At 46.5% G+C, this 15,569-nt stretch overlaps 1 protein-coding gene across 1 annotated transcript in view; it reads left to right on the top strand.

The window, feature by feature from the left end:
• LOC124612333 (peroxidasin) overlaps positions 1 to 15,569 on the top strand; it is a 207,807-nt gene that overhangs the window by 82,099 nt on the left and 110,139 nt on the right. Inside the window, exon 8 of the mRNA XM_047140476.1 lies at positions 10,974 to 11,129. Within this exon, the coding sequence (XP_046996432.1) occupies positions 10,974 to 11,129 (156 nt within the window). The remainder of the gene's footprint in view (positions 1 to 10,973; positions 11,130 to 15,569) is intronic.

Here is a 15,569-nt window from a genome sequence, read left to right as displayed (position 1 = left end):
GGAGATTTTCATCTGGTTTTGGTTTGTACACCCTTCCCGAAAAATTTGGAAACCAAAGAGCTTGAAGTCCGAGAGATGTGTTTCACAGTACTGAAGATATTCATTTTAGAGCCCATGTTTACTAGTCATTTTTCTTGTTTTGGTCCATAGTACCACCTCTGAAAGTCACCTATCCCACAGTCTCACAAACAGCACCGATACCTGTACTACACGGTCAGAGGTATTATGAATATTTTTGCTAATAACTCCTGAATCTATCATTTCCGCAGCGGGGACCTTTACCACAAATTGATACATTCATCGTTCTCCATCGTCCCTGAAAGTTTGTGACGCCACCATGGGATCATGCAGAGACGAGGGGGAATCATTACAGCAATGATATACGGGCCGCAAATGGGGGATTCCATGGACATAAGAGTCTTCGTTAAATGGCAGATTGTTATGGACCAGCGCATGGGAACGAGCTTCTGGGAAAGGGCGAAGCTGGACCACTGTTGGCGTGCTACTGCGTGAGCAGCTGTGGAAAGTAGCTGGAGGACGGTGAAACTACGAGTAGCAGACAAGGCGTTGGACGACTACGCCCGGTCACAGTACGTGGAGCTCAGGTGCTTTCCCGCACTGTAAAACAGCACAACTGGCGATCTGTTGTTGAACTGACGACGGAGTGCAATGCTCGTGCAGGCACAACTGTTTCGAAACACACCGTTTACAGCACATTGTTGAACACTGTGCTCCGTACGTGACGACACCTGTGTGTTAACAATTTGACAAAACGACGTCGTTAGTCACAGTTGCAGTGGACACGGGATCATTGAGTTTGGACCGGGGATCAGGATCAATGGAGACATGTCGCCTGGTCAGATGAGACACATTAGTCTTGCATCAAGTCGATAGTCGTATGCCGATACACTGTCATCGAGGGGACCGAGCGAGGTGACGCAGTGGTTAGCACACTGGACTCGCATTCGGGAGGACGACGGTTCAATCCCGCGTCTGGCCATCCTGATTTAGGTTTTCCGTGATTTCCCTAAATCGCTTCAGGCAAATGCCGGGATGGTTCCTTAGAAAGGGCACGGCCGATTTCCTTCCCCATCCTTCCCTAATCCGAGCTTGTGCTCCGTCTCTAATGACCTCGTTGTCGACGGGACGTTAAACAGTAATCTCCTCCTCCTCCTCATCGAGGGGATCGTCTCCTCGAAAGATACGCTGCTGTTAGGACGCCGGCAGCTAGAGGCAGTATCACGCTATTACGCGTGGTTTCCATGGGACATGTCACAGTACTCGAAACCAGCAAGACTGTTGTCGACTACGGAATCATTACTACGGACCATCTGAGCCCCTTCATCCTTTATGTCGTCCCCAATGGTTGTGTAGTCTCCCAGAATGGTAGCTGTCTGTGCTATAAGGGCAGAAACATGCTACAGTCGTTTGAGGAGCATAATAATCAACTCATGTTGATGTCTTAGCAAATTCGGCTGATATGGATCCGATACTACACATCTGGGATGCTATCGGGCGCCAGCTGATAGATCGCAAAACACCAACCCGTAGTTTACCGGAAATGCAATACTTGTGCGCAGACATCTATTGCCATATACCTCTGGAGACCTACCAAGGACTTGCAAAAGCCATCCCACGCAGAATCTATGCTGTACTGTGTTTCATCGGTGGAGCACAACGGCAGTTATGCAGATGGTCATACTATTTCCAGTCATCCAAGTGTTCATCGAAATTGCTTTATTGGCGAATTTTAGTTTTTACCAGCCTACATTTGCAAGTAATCGGAATTCACTTCTAAGCACTTTTCATAACGTTGCACTAGAATCTTCATCTCCTCCGCATTAAAGTTCTCCGTTTGGGAATGGAACCAATTCACAACAGCGGCCTTGAGCATCTCATTGTCTTTAAAACCATGGTCCACCAAGACCTTATTACAAGCGAAAAAGGTAGCTACAGTCGCTGCGTGCGATGTCGGAAACGTAAAGCGGCCGATTGCAAAGCTAGTATCGGAAATTTTGTGTTTTATCCTTGGTACGGGCCAACGGCCTCGCCGCACTGATAACACCGTTTCCGATCAGATCGCCGAAGTTCAGCGCCGTCGGACTTGGTTAACACTTGCGTGAGTGATCGGCCGGGTCTGCCCAGCGCTGTTGGCACTCAACCATCGTGTGCCTGGTTGGGGAGCTAGTCGATTGAGAAGTAGCCGCTCCCGTCACGAAAACTGGAAACAGCTGGGAGAGTCGTGTGCCAATCACAGGGCCGTCCGTATCCGCACTGAGAGACGCCTGGCGGCTGCGGATGACGCATCGATCGGTCGATACCGTTCTGCCTTCCAAGGCCTGGTCGGACGAAATTCTTATCCTTGGTACGGAGAGCGGTGTGTAAGCACGTGATGACGAGTAGTATTCCCGACGACAATTTACCGCACCGTAGATATTAGATGGCAGATCTGCATGCAGTGATGCATACAACATGAGAAACTTCGTTACAAGAGCACCAATCGTCGTTCGCCAATCCCATCACAGATTATGGACCGTTGTTCATAGAATGAAGGCTTTCACATCAGGTGTTTATATTACGTAACACTTCCGGGCTGAGATGCCGTGGTCCATACATAAAACTCTCCCCTGACATTTCGTCTTCGACTGCGGAAGCCATCCTCCGAGGACAAGCAGCGAACTGCAACGAGAGTGAGAGCCGTATATACCGGGTGATCAAAAAGTCAGTATAAATTTGAAAACTGAATAAACCACGGAATAAGGTAGACAGAGAGGTACAAATTGACACACATACTTGGAATGACATGGGGTTTTATTAGAACCAAAAGAATACAAATGTTCAAAAAATGTCTGACAGATGGCGCTTCATCTGACCAGAATAGCAATAATTAGCATAACAAAGTAAGACATAGCAAAGATGATGTTCTTTACAGGAAATGCTCAATATGTCCACCATCACTCCTCAACATTAGCTGTAGTCGAGGAATAATGTGTGAACAGCATTGTACAGCATGTCCGGAGTTATGGTGAGGCATTGGCGTCGGATGTTGTCTTTCAGCATCCCTAGAGATGTCGGTCGATCACGATACACATGCGACTTCAGGTAACCCCAAAGCCAATAATCGCATGGACTGAGGTCTCGGGACCTGGGAGGCAAAGCATGAGGAACGTGGCGGCCGAGCCCATGATCATCACCAAACAACGCGCGCAAGAGATCTTTCACGTGACTAGCAATATAGGGTGGAGCGTCATCGTGCATAAACATCGTACGTTCGAGCAGTATCAGCCAGGCTGGGGATGATGCGTTTCTGTAACATATCGGCGTACCTCGCACCCGTCACGGTAGCAGTTACAAAACCAGAATCACGCATTTACTCGAAGAATAAAGGCCCGATAACGTTAGATGTGGTAAATCCAACTCATACTGTGACTTTCTCCTCGTGCAATGGAGTTTCCGCGACAGTTCTAGGATTTTAGGTAGCCCAAATTGTGCAGTCGTGGGCGTTGACAGACCCTCGGAGCGTGAAATGAGCTTCTTCGGTCCACAACACGTTACTCAACCAATCGTCATCTTCCCCCATCTTCTGGAACGCCCACACCGCAAATGCCCTCCGCTTCACTAAATCGGCAGGTAACAGTTCATGATGCCGTTGGATTTTGTACGGATAGCATCGGAGGGTATGCCTCAGTGCCAACCAAACAGTAGTGTATGGAATGCCGGTGCGACGTGCGACTGCACGAGCGCTGACTTCCCCGTGCATAGACGAACCCGCTACAGTCTTCATTTCTTCCTGAACTGTCTCAGCAACATTACGCCTTGTGCTCGGTCGGCCACTACGGGATCTATGGTTTAAACAACCCGTGGCTTCGAACTTCGAAATCGTTCTCGCCACAACTGCGTTTGTCAACGGACCTTTACCCGTTCGAATCCCCTTCCTATGGCGATAGGATCGTAACGCTGAACTAGCACATTCCCCATTCTGATAATACAGCTTCACTAAAAGAACCTTTTCAGGTAGAGTCAACATGCTGTGACTGCTAGCGCATCTGATTCTCTCTCTCATTAGAGCTCCTTGTCATTGTCATGCGCAGTCACTGACGTTTTGCTGTCCAGCGCCATCTGTCGGACATTTTGTGAACTTTGTTTTTTTTTTGTTCTAATAAAACCCCATCTCATTCAAAGCATGTGTGTCAATTTTTACCTCTCTATCTACATTATTCCGTGGTTTATTCAGTTTTCAAATTTATACTGACTTTTTGATCACCCGGTATAAGCCATCCAGAGGTCGCCGTTTTCAATCACGTGACGTCGGCTGTGCTATAATCTCTGATATTGACAACTGTGGGCCCTAATTATATTCTGGTCAGTTTTGATGTGGCGTCGTTTTCCATGATCCCGGTGAACGAAGCGATGACATGTATAGCAGACATTGTTCCTAGTGATATTTTGGCACTATTCAGACACTGCCTTACAACAACTTATTTTCAGTATAATAATGTTTTTTTTTATGAACAGATTGACGGGGTGGCTATGGGAAGTCCACTTAGTCCAGTTGTGGCTAACATGTTCATGGAGAACTTTGAACAACGGGCGCTGCAAACAGCTAGAAAAAGACCAGCCAGATGGTATCGTTATGTAGAAGATACATTTGTTATATGGACCCATGGGGAAGAGGAACTCGCTGACTTCCTGTTACATACAAATATTATTAATCCAAGCATTCAATTCACTTTGGAAAAGGAAATCGATGGTCACCTGAACTTCTTAGATGTGACTGTAATCAAACGAGAGGACGGATCACTGGGTCATAAGGTTTTTAGAAAAGACACACACACTGATCGTTATCTGCAGAAAGATTCTAACCACCACCCAAGACATAAAGGGGGGTTGATTAAAACATTAATAGACAGGGCTTACAAAGTATGTGAATCATCTCACTTAGATGATGAGATTGAACACCTTACAGCGACCTTCAAGAAGAATGAGTATTCCAACAGAGAGATAGATTGTGCACTACGCCCTAGACTGACAACCAGGACGGACGAGGATCGACACCAACCCAAGGGGGAAGTGGTCTTACCATTCAGCAGTAAGGTCACTGGTCGCATTGGAAAAATTTTAAGCAAGTACGATGTGGAAACTGTTTTCAGACCCACCTCGAAAAGAAAAGAATGTTTAAGATCCGCAAAAGATAAACGACATCCTCTATCTACACCAGGTGCCTATAAAATTCCGTTCAGCTGTGTAAAGGTCTATATAGGTACCGGTACAACAAAAAGAAGCGTCAACACATGTCTGGGTGAACATAAAAGGAACTGCCGCCTCGAACATATTGATAAATCGGCTACAGCGGATCATGTGTTTCAGGAAGGTGATCATGAAATAAAGTTTAGTGAGACGACAGTCACAGCAAAGACGTCGCATTATTATGCGCGAATGTACAGAGAGGCTATTGAGATTGCCAAACACTGCAATAATTTTAAGAGAAAATGTGAAGGCATTAAGCTGGATAAGATATGGATGTCAATATTGCAGCAACAGCGTGACAATTGAGAAAGTTGACAGTATCAGAGATTACAGCACAGCCGACGTCACGTGATTGACAACGGCGCCCTCTAGATGGCTTAAATATACGGCGCTCAATCGCGCTCTCGACCCTTCCAAGACCCAGGCCATCATCGTAGGTCGTACCACTCGCTCCTTCCGGCTCATGGATTTCTCCCTTACTGTCTGCGCCCGTCCTGTCCGCCTCACCCCCACCCTCACCTACCTTGGCCTCACCATTGACCGTCACCTCACCTGGATCCCTCATCTCTGCTCCATCCAATCCAAAGCCCACAACCGCCTCCGACTCCTCAAAATCCTCTCTGGCTGGACATGGGGGTTGCACCCCTCTACCATCCTCCACACCTACAAATCCTTAATCCGTCCCATCCTCTGTTATGCCAGTCCTGCCTGGATATCTGCCCCCTCACCCCCAAATTCTGTAAGTCCCTCCAGATCCTTGAGCGTCATGCTCTCCGCCTCGCCTTCCGTATACGCCTCCCATCCCCCATGCGGATCCTCTATGATCTAATTCCTTTCCCCCATCTGCTCCTATTCCTCGAACGTATCTGCATCCTCTACACCTCCCGCCGTCTTGAACCCCCTCACTCCCTGGTTGCTCCTCTCCTCTCTGATCCCCGCCCCCTGCCACGTCTTCACCGTTGTGTCTCCCCTACCCTCCATCTCTACACCCTCCATCTCCTTTCCCAAGGTGGCTTCCATCAACTCCCCCTCCCAGATGATGCCCTCTCTCCCTCCATTTATCCCCCATATCAACTCTGATCCTCACTCCCCCTCCATTCCTCTGTCCTTTTCCCGGGCTCCTTCTCCCCCCCTTCCATCCGCTTTCTTCCACACCTCCCCTCTCTTTGCCCCCTTCTCTCCCCCGACTCCTTTTACATTTCCCTCCTCTGCCTCCTCTCATTCCATCTCGCGTCTGCCCTTCTCCCCCTTTATTAGTCCTCTCCCTCCTTCGTTCCCCCCTATTTCGCTTTTTCCTCTCCTCCCTCCTTGTTTTTGCCCCTACTCCAGGTCCCCCCCCCCCCCCCATCTGCCTTGGATCGGGAGTGTCATCTTTGTGCCGCCTTTTTCGTGCAGTGTTTTACAGTGTGTTTTTCCAGTGCGTGCTCCGTGTTGTGTCTTTTGGGAAGTGTAGCGAACAGCCATCATACTGTCGCTGGGTGTGCTTTTTATCACTTGCAAACAGAGACCAGACTGTCGCCATGTTTTTTAATTGTGTGTCTACTATGTTACTTGTCTGATTCCTGAGTATTTTATCAACATTGCCGTCCCCTTTTGCTATCTGTTTTAACTTTCCGCATTTTTATGCCATTTTCCACTTTAAATCACCATTTTATCGCCTGTTTTTTCTTGTTTCTTTCTTCCTCCTTTTTTTAAAAAAAAGTCTGTAGGCTGTAGAGCAGCGTAGTAAGCTGCTGCCAGCCTGCCCCCTTCGGGGGAATTGAAAATCAATAAAGAAAAAAAAATCGCGCTCTCGTTGCAGTTCGCCGCTTGTCCCCGCAGGATGCCTTCCGCAGTCGAAGGCGAAACGTCAGGGGAGAGACTGATGTATGGACCACGGCATCTCAGCCCGGAAGTGTTAAGTAATGACGGCCCGTTGTTGTTCCATTTCATCGGTCTGGATAGTGGGCCTACCACTTCGCTGTTTTACAGCGTCTTTCGAAGTACAGACAACATTGTCTAACGTTTCTTCACTCGTTACTGTAGGCCCATCGATTACAGCTCATAATGAATTTGAACACTTGTAAATCACTCTGCACACGTAAACGAATTACAGCCTGAAACTGGGAAGAACGACGATTTACGAAGTCAATTTTGTTTGCTTTCACCCATAGTCGAACGACAACTGAACCAGAAGAATAACATCCTCGGCTGCGTGAATATTCAAAAGATGGCGCTGCAACTTTGTTCTGAGTTAGCAATATGTAAATTCCCAGCAGCGACCTTTACTTTTCGAAAATACCTCCTAATAGATTAGTGGTAACCATTAGTTCCCCCATCCCCTATTCCTTAAGAAATATAAGTACCATCTTTTAAGAAATGTTGGTTTTTTTACGCAACTTAATGTGTATGTGGTATTATTTCCTGAAATGTATTTTCTGAGAAAAAATCCTGAAATACACAGAAAAGGAAGCCGGTGCGAGTGGCCGTGCGGTTCTAGGCGCTTCAGTCTGGAACCGCGCGACCACTACGGTCACTGGTTCGAATCCTGCCTCGGGCATGGATGTGTGTGATGTCCTTAGGTTAGTTAGGTTTAATTAGTTCTAAGTTCTAGGGGACTGATGACCTCAGAAGTTAAGTCCCATAGTGCTCAGAGCCATTTGAACCATTCGAACAGAAATGATAGAGGAAACAAAGTGATACTTCACACGTTGAGAGAGCATGTGCTGTTACTTCACTGACTACGAAATCGAGTCAAATTTATACAGAACTCGGCAGTTTAAGCCCTGTTATCAATGTGCCGCTGCACCCGATCTGTCCTGGATGCAAGAACTGTTTCGGTTGGGAAGAAAATTAAAGAGCCATTTTACTGTCTCACGTGAGGTAAGATGGTCCGCAACTATAGTAAATGGTCCTTGATATCCTGAATACTGTCACTGGGACGGAATTTTCGTCTGCACTGGTAGAGGTATTTGGGGAGATTTCTGGCCACGGGAATACGTCAGCGTCACGCAGACATTTCATAGAGACACATCTCATGTGTGGACGATATTGTCGCATGAGAGGTGACAGATGAGGACGCAGAATGTTCGTGACATACCACGGTGCCGCCAGTATATCCTCAGTTACTACCAGCTGCGATCTAACGTCGCACCCTATTTCTGCCCGCACTTGACTCTACGAGAAATACCGTTGTGCTTCTCCTAAACATTGGAAGAAAGGGACCTTTCCCCAGACCACCATCATACTCACCGACGATAGCCATCAGGGGAAGTGCAGAAGAACGATTTATCGCTGAACACAATACGACGCCATTCGTAATCAAATGGTGGAAATGGCTCTAAGCGCTATGGGACTTAACATTTGTGCTCATCAGTCCTCTAGACTTAGAACTACTTAAACCTAATTAACCTAAGGACATCACACACATCCATGCCCGAGCCAGGATTCGAACCTGCGACCGTAGCAGCATCGCGGGTCCGGACTGAAGTGCCTAGAACCGCTCGGCCATACTGGCCGGTCACTCATCATCAGTCCATGCTTCCCGGCCAAGGCATCACTCCAAGTGCAGCCGTTCGTGTTGCAGTACTAATGCATGCGGCGGTAATTCTCTAGTTAAGCTGCTGTTAATTCCCGAGCAATGGTGCGGCATGAGACACCATGTTTCAGTGAGTCAATTACTTGTTCTCGGATGAGAGGCACGGATATGAAGGGCTTACGATGTGCTTCCTACCTTACGGTGGTTATATGTGGTCGACCGGAACCCTGACGATGAGTATGCTTGCCCTCATATTCCCACGCAGTACACCATAGTGCACTGGCGGCCGGAGTGGCCATGCGGTTCTAGGCGCTACAGTCTGAAACCGAGCGACCGCTGCGGTCGCAGGTTCGAATCCTGCCTCGGGCATGGATGTGTGTGATGTCCTTAGGTTAGTTATGTTTAAGTAGTTCCAAGTCCTAGGGGACTGATGACCTCAGCTGTCCCATAGTTCTCAGAACCATTTGAACCATTAGATTAGTGTTACCACATCTCGAAATACGAAACGCAAAGACCCTGCGGTAGAAGAGATTTGTTTCACAGTACTGAAGATGTGGTCTTAGGTCTTTCAGTATACATTTTACAGGCCATGTTTACTAGCCTTTTTTTGCTTCGAATGACCGTTCCTGTCACGTACGTGAATATTGACCATTCTTCCTGGAACATCCTGCATATCCTACCATACATGAAAACCACATTGTATACGAGCGACACTAGTGCATTCTGGTAGCCGTTTTATTTGTCACAGTCAATTGCAAACGCAATCATTTACATAGTAAGTGAAGGTGTGTACGTTTACGAATTTACACTGACATGCAACCATGTATTCTGGCTGCCTCACTCTCTCAGGCTGTGTATTTGTCGCAAAATGATATAATTCTGAACTTACAATCAGTGCTATATACGGAGACTGTACGTAAAATTGTGCGAATAGAGTTGATGGTAAGGAAGTAATAAGTTAAAACCTTTTGCTTGATGCTGTAGTTTTACTGCATGAACAGCGAAAGTGTAGTGAGAGTTAATTTTTTCTTCGTTCATTATTTTTTGGTGGTTACAAGGAGAACAAGTGTTGAAAATGTTTGAAATCATGTATAAAGTTAGTTGGATGTTGCTAAGTTCTCTCATTCTGAAATACAAAATAAATATAATCTGGGTAATTCGTGTGTTGAGTTAACCTTCTTCAAGACATATACACAGTTTCTAACTTTAATACTTGACTTACAGCTTCAGAACTTTAACGTAAGGCTTCTCTTGTAAATGAGCAGATTATGACAGAGTTTTAAACTTTGGAAATGGGTCAGTAATTACGTGAAGAAACTGCAAATAAATTTTTTCTTCCCCTGGAAGCGGATAGGCAAGCAACTTGTAACTGGAACTGCGCCCCATTCTAGCCGTTGGGTCCTACGTACACACTAAACGAGCGATCAATAGTTCAAACGATCGACCGATCGATCTATCGATCGACCGATTGATCGACTGACCCACCGACCGACCGACCGACCGACACCTTACACACTCAGCAATTACATCGCCACCTAGTCCCCGTGGGTACGAAGTGGGTAAATATTTACTTCGTGTATTATTTGGAGTATTTTGTTTTTCCCGCCACACACAACCGACGAATATAAATCGGAAAATTGGCGCGACAGCATTACACACGGCACTATCTCGTGGGTGAAGTAGTGGCAGCGGTTGGGTGAATTGGGGTGGTTGGGGGTAGGGGGGTAGGGGGGTGGGCGGTCGGTCGATCGTTTGAACTATTGATCGCTCGTTTAGTGTGTACGTAGGACCCAACGGCTAGAATGGGGCGCAGTTCCAGTTACAAGTTGCTTGTCTATCCGCTTCCAGGGGAAGAAAAAATTTATTTGCAGTTCCTTCATGTAATTACTGACCCATTTCCAAAGTTTAAAACTCTGTCATAATCTGCTCATTTACAAGAGAAGCCTTACGTTAAAGTTCTGAAGCAGTAAGTCAAGTATTAAAGTTAGAAACTGTGTATATGTTAGAAACTGTGTATATGGATTGCGGGTTGTCACACCCGATCGACATAAAAGTTGGTCGGTCGGTTGGCCAAAACACCCATACACGCCCAATTTGTCGGCCGGTAGGTTGATTGGTGTGTATTGAGGCCCATTGGTAATATGAACGAACGATCAAGCAGACACTCTAGCGAGTGCGCAACTAACGCAAAACTTGTTGTTGGATGCAGTTGCGCCGTCGTTCACCACGCGGCCGGACAACCTGACCATCAAGAGCGGCGCGCACGCAGAGTTCCGCTGCGTGGCCGACGGGTCGCCCGTCTACACATGGTACCGCGACGGCCGCGGCATCAGCCCGGGCAACAGGATCTCCATCTTCAGCGCAGGTACGTACGCACTGTGCTGCGCTCTGGCGCTTCGCTTGCTTTCGCAAATTCTAGCGCCTTATGTACGTCTGCTTGTATGAAGAATCATTCAGCTGTCAAGCTGACCGCAGTACTGCCCACAACTGTTGAACGCTGAGGGAAGGAGAATTCACACAGACACCACAGTCATGGAGACAACTACACAGGCTGTTTCTTCCTCAAAAAACATGTTCTAGAATCAGCCTGTAATGCTAATTCTGAAAATTACTTTCATCTTGGTGTACCACGTCATGATTTTTCACAGAAGAAGTTGTGGTATTTTAAGGATTTAGATAATAGAAGCACAAATACTGAAATACGTGGGGCGTCTAGTAAGTAATGCAACACATTCTTTTTCTGAAAGCTTATTTGTTTTCAGAATGAGATTTTCACTCTGCAGCGGAGTGTGCGCTGATAAACTTCCTGGCAGATTAAAACTGTGTGCCGGACCGAGACTCGAACTCCGGACCTATCTTTCAGGAGTGCTAGTTCTGCAAGATTCGCAGGAGAGCTTCTGTAAAGTTTGGAAGGTAGGAGGCGAAGTACTGGCGGAAATAAAGCTGTGAGGACGGGGCGTGAGTCGTGCTTGGGTAGCTCAGTTGGTAGAGCACTTGCCTGCGAAAGGCAAAGGTCCCGAGTTCGAGTCTCGGTCCGGCACACAGTTTTAATCTGCCAGGAAGTTTCTTATTTGTTTTATTCAGGATTCTTATACAGCATATTATTCCCCACTCCTTCAGCTACAAAGCCGTGTTTTCCAACACAATCTCCGTTCAATATGATGGCGTCACACCACTTTACTGGGAGGGCCTATATGCCCACATAGTATCACTCTATTGGTCGGCGTCGGAGCCAACGTCTTGCAGCACCAGCAACATCTCCGTCATCCAAGTAATGCTTCCCGCGAAGTGCATCCTTCATTGAACCAAACAGATGTAAGTCGGAAGTTGCGAGATCCGGTCTATAAGGTGGATGAGGAAGAACAGTTCCGTGAAGTTTCGTGAGCTCATCTCGGGCACACGTCGTGTCTACATGGCCCCTGCACGCCTCAGCATCGCGAGCTCTCCACGTCTCATTCACGACTGGACACCTAGCGGCAGTACCAGCGTTGGAAAAGCTTCTACACCTGAGGGACTTATTCGCGAGCGCACAATACTTGACAAGAAAATAGTGTCACGAGTATTTCGTCGCCGGTGGCTATAAAGTTCGGCAATGGATTACACGTGCCAGTTCTTCGAACTTCGACAGCCTCTCCTGGTCTTAGGCGGGTACTACTTACTTCATTGTCTCACGACGCTCTCGAAGACCATCTTAGGAACCAACGCCGTCGGATGTGCAGACTTCTGTTTCCTTTACTGTCATGGAGAAGGAGAAGTTCGTTTGCATTTTTGTGGCGACGAATACACTGAATTCGTTTCTTCATTTTCCTGAGGGTAGCACAATATAGTTAGTTGTACCATGAGGGAGGAGGCCAAACAGAATAACCCCCAGCCAAACAGAACAAGTCCCAGTAAACAGTCGTCATGACTTAAGCAGCTGAGGATGTTGAAACGTGCCCTTAGAAAAATTAATCAATTACTGTGCTGATAAACCTCTTACATTATTTGATTTTCAAACAGCTGAGCAGAACTGAACGTACTCAGACATTTCGCTCTTTACCTGTTCTGATCAACGCTAAACTGACAGTCAGTATTTTTTGCGCAACGCAATCTGTCTTTCAATAATCTCTACAAGAGAGTGGCCCTGACTAACATTAACCTATACGTTTCAAAAATCACTTACCTCACAAAAATCTTCGTTACTCGAACTACTGCACTACAGCGAGCGCCACTACTGCCAGCTAAATAAAAGATTCAAACTACTGAAGGCACTAACTGCTGATAGGCATAGTTAGCAAATGAAAGATTTTGGTAGAGAACGAACAATGTATTTACCTTAATAGTGTTGAAAAGTCATTATATATATATATATATATATATATATATATATATATATATATATATATATCAGTCCATGATATCCAATATTACAAATTTACTCTTTCTGATGTACACACGTCCAGATCGTCCGCTCTCAAAATTCCGCCATCTCTCTCCCCACATCCACCATTGCTGGCGGCTCATCTCCGACTGCGCAACGCTACGCGCTGTTCACATCCAACTGCCCAACACTACAATAGCGAAGAATGTTCCAACAATGCCAACCAGCTACAGACTGCACACAGCACAGCCAGTGATTTTCATATAGAGCGCTACGTGGCGTTACCAACAAAAAACCTAAACAACCTACTTACAATGTGGCATTGAACTTTTTCTTCGAGGGAGTAGTGGCGTGGCGCTGCTCCATGGACGTCTTTTTTCAGTTCAAAGTGATGAACCCATGTTTCATCGCCTGTGACGACGTTCGACAAAAAATTGTCACGATCAACTTCGTAACGCTCAAACCGTTCCGCACAGACGGTTGGTCTTTTGTTAGGTAGCGAGGAACCCGGCAGGCACATACCTGGTGGACGAGTGTGTCAGCACCAGCAACAGAGACGCCAAGTTCTGCAGCGATGTGTTTGGTTGGGATCCGTCGATCACCTCAAATGAGAGTTTACGCACGTTCCAACATTGCAGGAGTCACACCTGTGTGGGGCTAGCCGGCGCGCGGGAGACCGGACAGGTGTGCGGGACCTTATTACGATTATGTCAGACACCTCACCCAACGACTCAACGTGCTTTTGTTCACTGCCAGATCTACGTAAACATTCTGCAAGCGCCTATGAACATCTGCGATGCTCTGGTTTTCCCCCAAAAGAAGCTCAATTACGGATTTCTGCTTGGAACACACCTCCGTTACAGACGCCATTTTGAAGGTTACTGGTACAGTGCCGCCACCTTCGGAACTTAGTGTAACTATAGGTGCTGAAGGGGGAGTATTCCACGATGTGCAACAGCAATTTCCTCATGTTTTCTACCGAAACTGGACGAGAAAAAATGTGTTGCATTGTTCTTGAACGCCCATCGTAAAATTTCAATCAATGTCTGTGTTTTTATAATTATTGTTTTATTTTTAGGCATGAACTAAAATGCTCTCTAAAGGTCTCTTATCAACGTTCTGAGTCTCTGCCACAATGAATTTTCAAACTTCGTTCTTTTCAGTTTCGTGGTATAACTTTCAACCATACTGTCCCGCTTCAACTTCCAACGATAGTCGAATATAATATTTCAATTCCATCTTCTCTGATACCCTCTCTTCATCCTCTTTAATGCCCTAGTGGATGCGTTCTCCGTACACATCACTATAATCCCCGATTTTCAGAGAAGCAGTCAGAGTGAGTGTGTGGAGAGTGAACTTTAACACTGGTGTTGCAACTCTTGTTGCAATCTTCCAACACGGTTTTGACATTGTTGTGATATGGAAGTTTTTCTCGTCCTAGGAAGTTCTAGTATCAGAGCTGAAGGCAGCCAATGCATCTTTTCCTCTGACATTCTTTAAGTTCTCAAATTAGTACTGTGTCATCAACTTGTGAAACTGACGATCAACAAAATTTCCAGTTATCAACTTTTCTTGCCTGATGGAGGGAAAGTGGATAAGAAATTGCTTAAAGCTAAAGCCGTCTTATGTAAGAGCTCTTACAAACTGCTTCAGCAAATTCATTTGGATGAGTATTAATGAAATCAATATTTCTTGAAGTCTACCAGCATTCAAGAAGTTTATAGTGCCGGACACAAAATGTCTCCGATTAGGCCAACTTTTGCACGCCAGTGCTTTTCTTTGCCTGGCAACTCCACTCACATATTAAAATCCAATACAGCATGTACATTATTCTGCTTACCCGTCACCGTAGCTGGGATCGCTAAAGCACACTTGTGGGGTGGCACTCGACTCAGAGGTAAGACAGTTGGAGTCTTTGCTGGTGGAAAATTTTCTCTCCTTTGGGGCCATATGGTGAATTAAATTACAAATCTCTCCGCCTGTCTCGAGAAGAGAGGGAATGTGGCGCTGTATATGGTGATCAGTCTGTCGGATGGGGAGGTTGAGCTCGGTGGTCTCCTTGATGGTCTTGCAGAGGAGCAGGGTATCTGCCGGAAACGGTTTCAACCTCTCCCTTCGCTGCATCCATGACAACACAAACTCAACAGCGCGCTATACAATTACCCATCACACTCGTACACACTACACAGGTACACACTCGATTTTGCGTAACAAGCCGGAGTAAGGCAACGGCAAACCACTTCCACTATGACCTGCCTAGAACGGCCATGCAGGATTCCTGCATATGTTCGCCTAAGCTAATATCCAGAGTATGGACCGAGCGAGGTGGCGCAGTGGTTAGACACTGGACTCGCATTCGGGAGGACGACGGTTCAATCCCGCGTCCGGACATCCCGATTTAGGTTTTCCGTGATTTCCCTAAATCGCTCCAGGCAAATGCTGGGA

Source organism: Schistocerca americana, chromosome 4 (genome assembly GCF_021461395.2).
Source record: "Schistocerca americana isolate TAMUIC-IGC-003095 chromosome 4, iqSchAmer2.1, whole genome shotgun sequence".
In the NCBI taxonomy this organism is placed as follows: Eukaryota; Metazoa; Arthropoda; class Insecta; order Orthoptera; family Acrididae; genus Schistocerca; species Schistocerca americana.
Note: the sequence above shows the minus strand (reverse complement) of the source record. Positions and strands in the feature narration are given on the sequence as shown.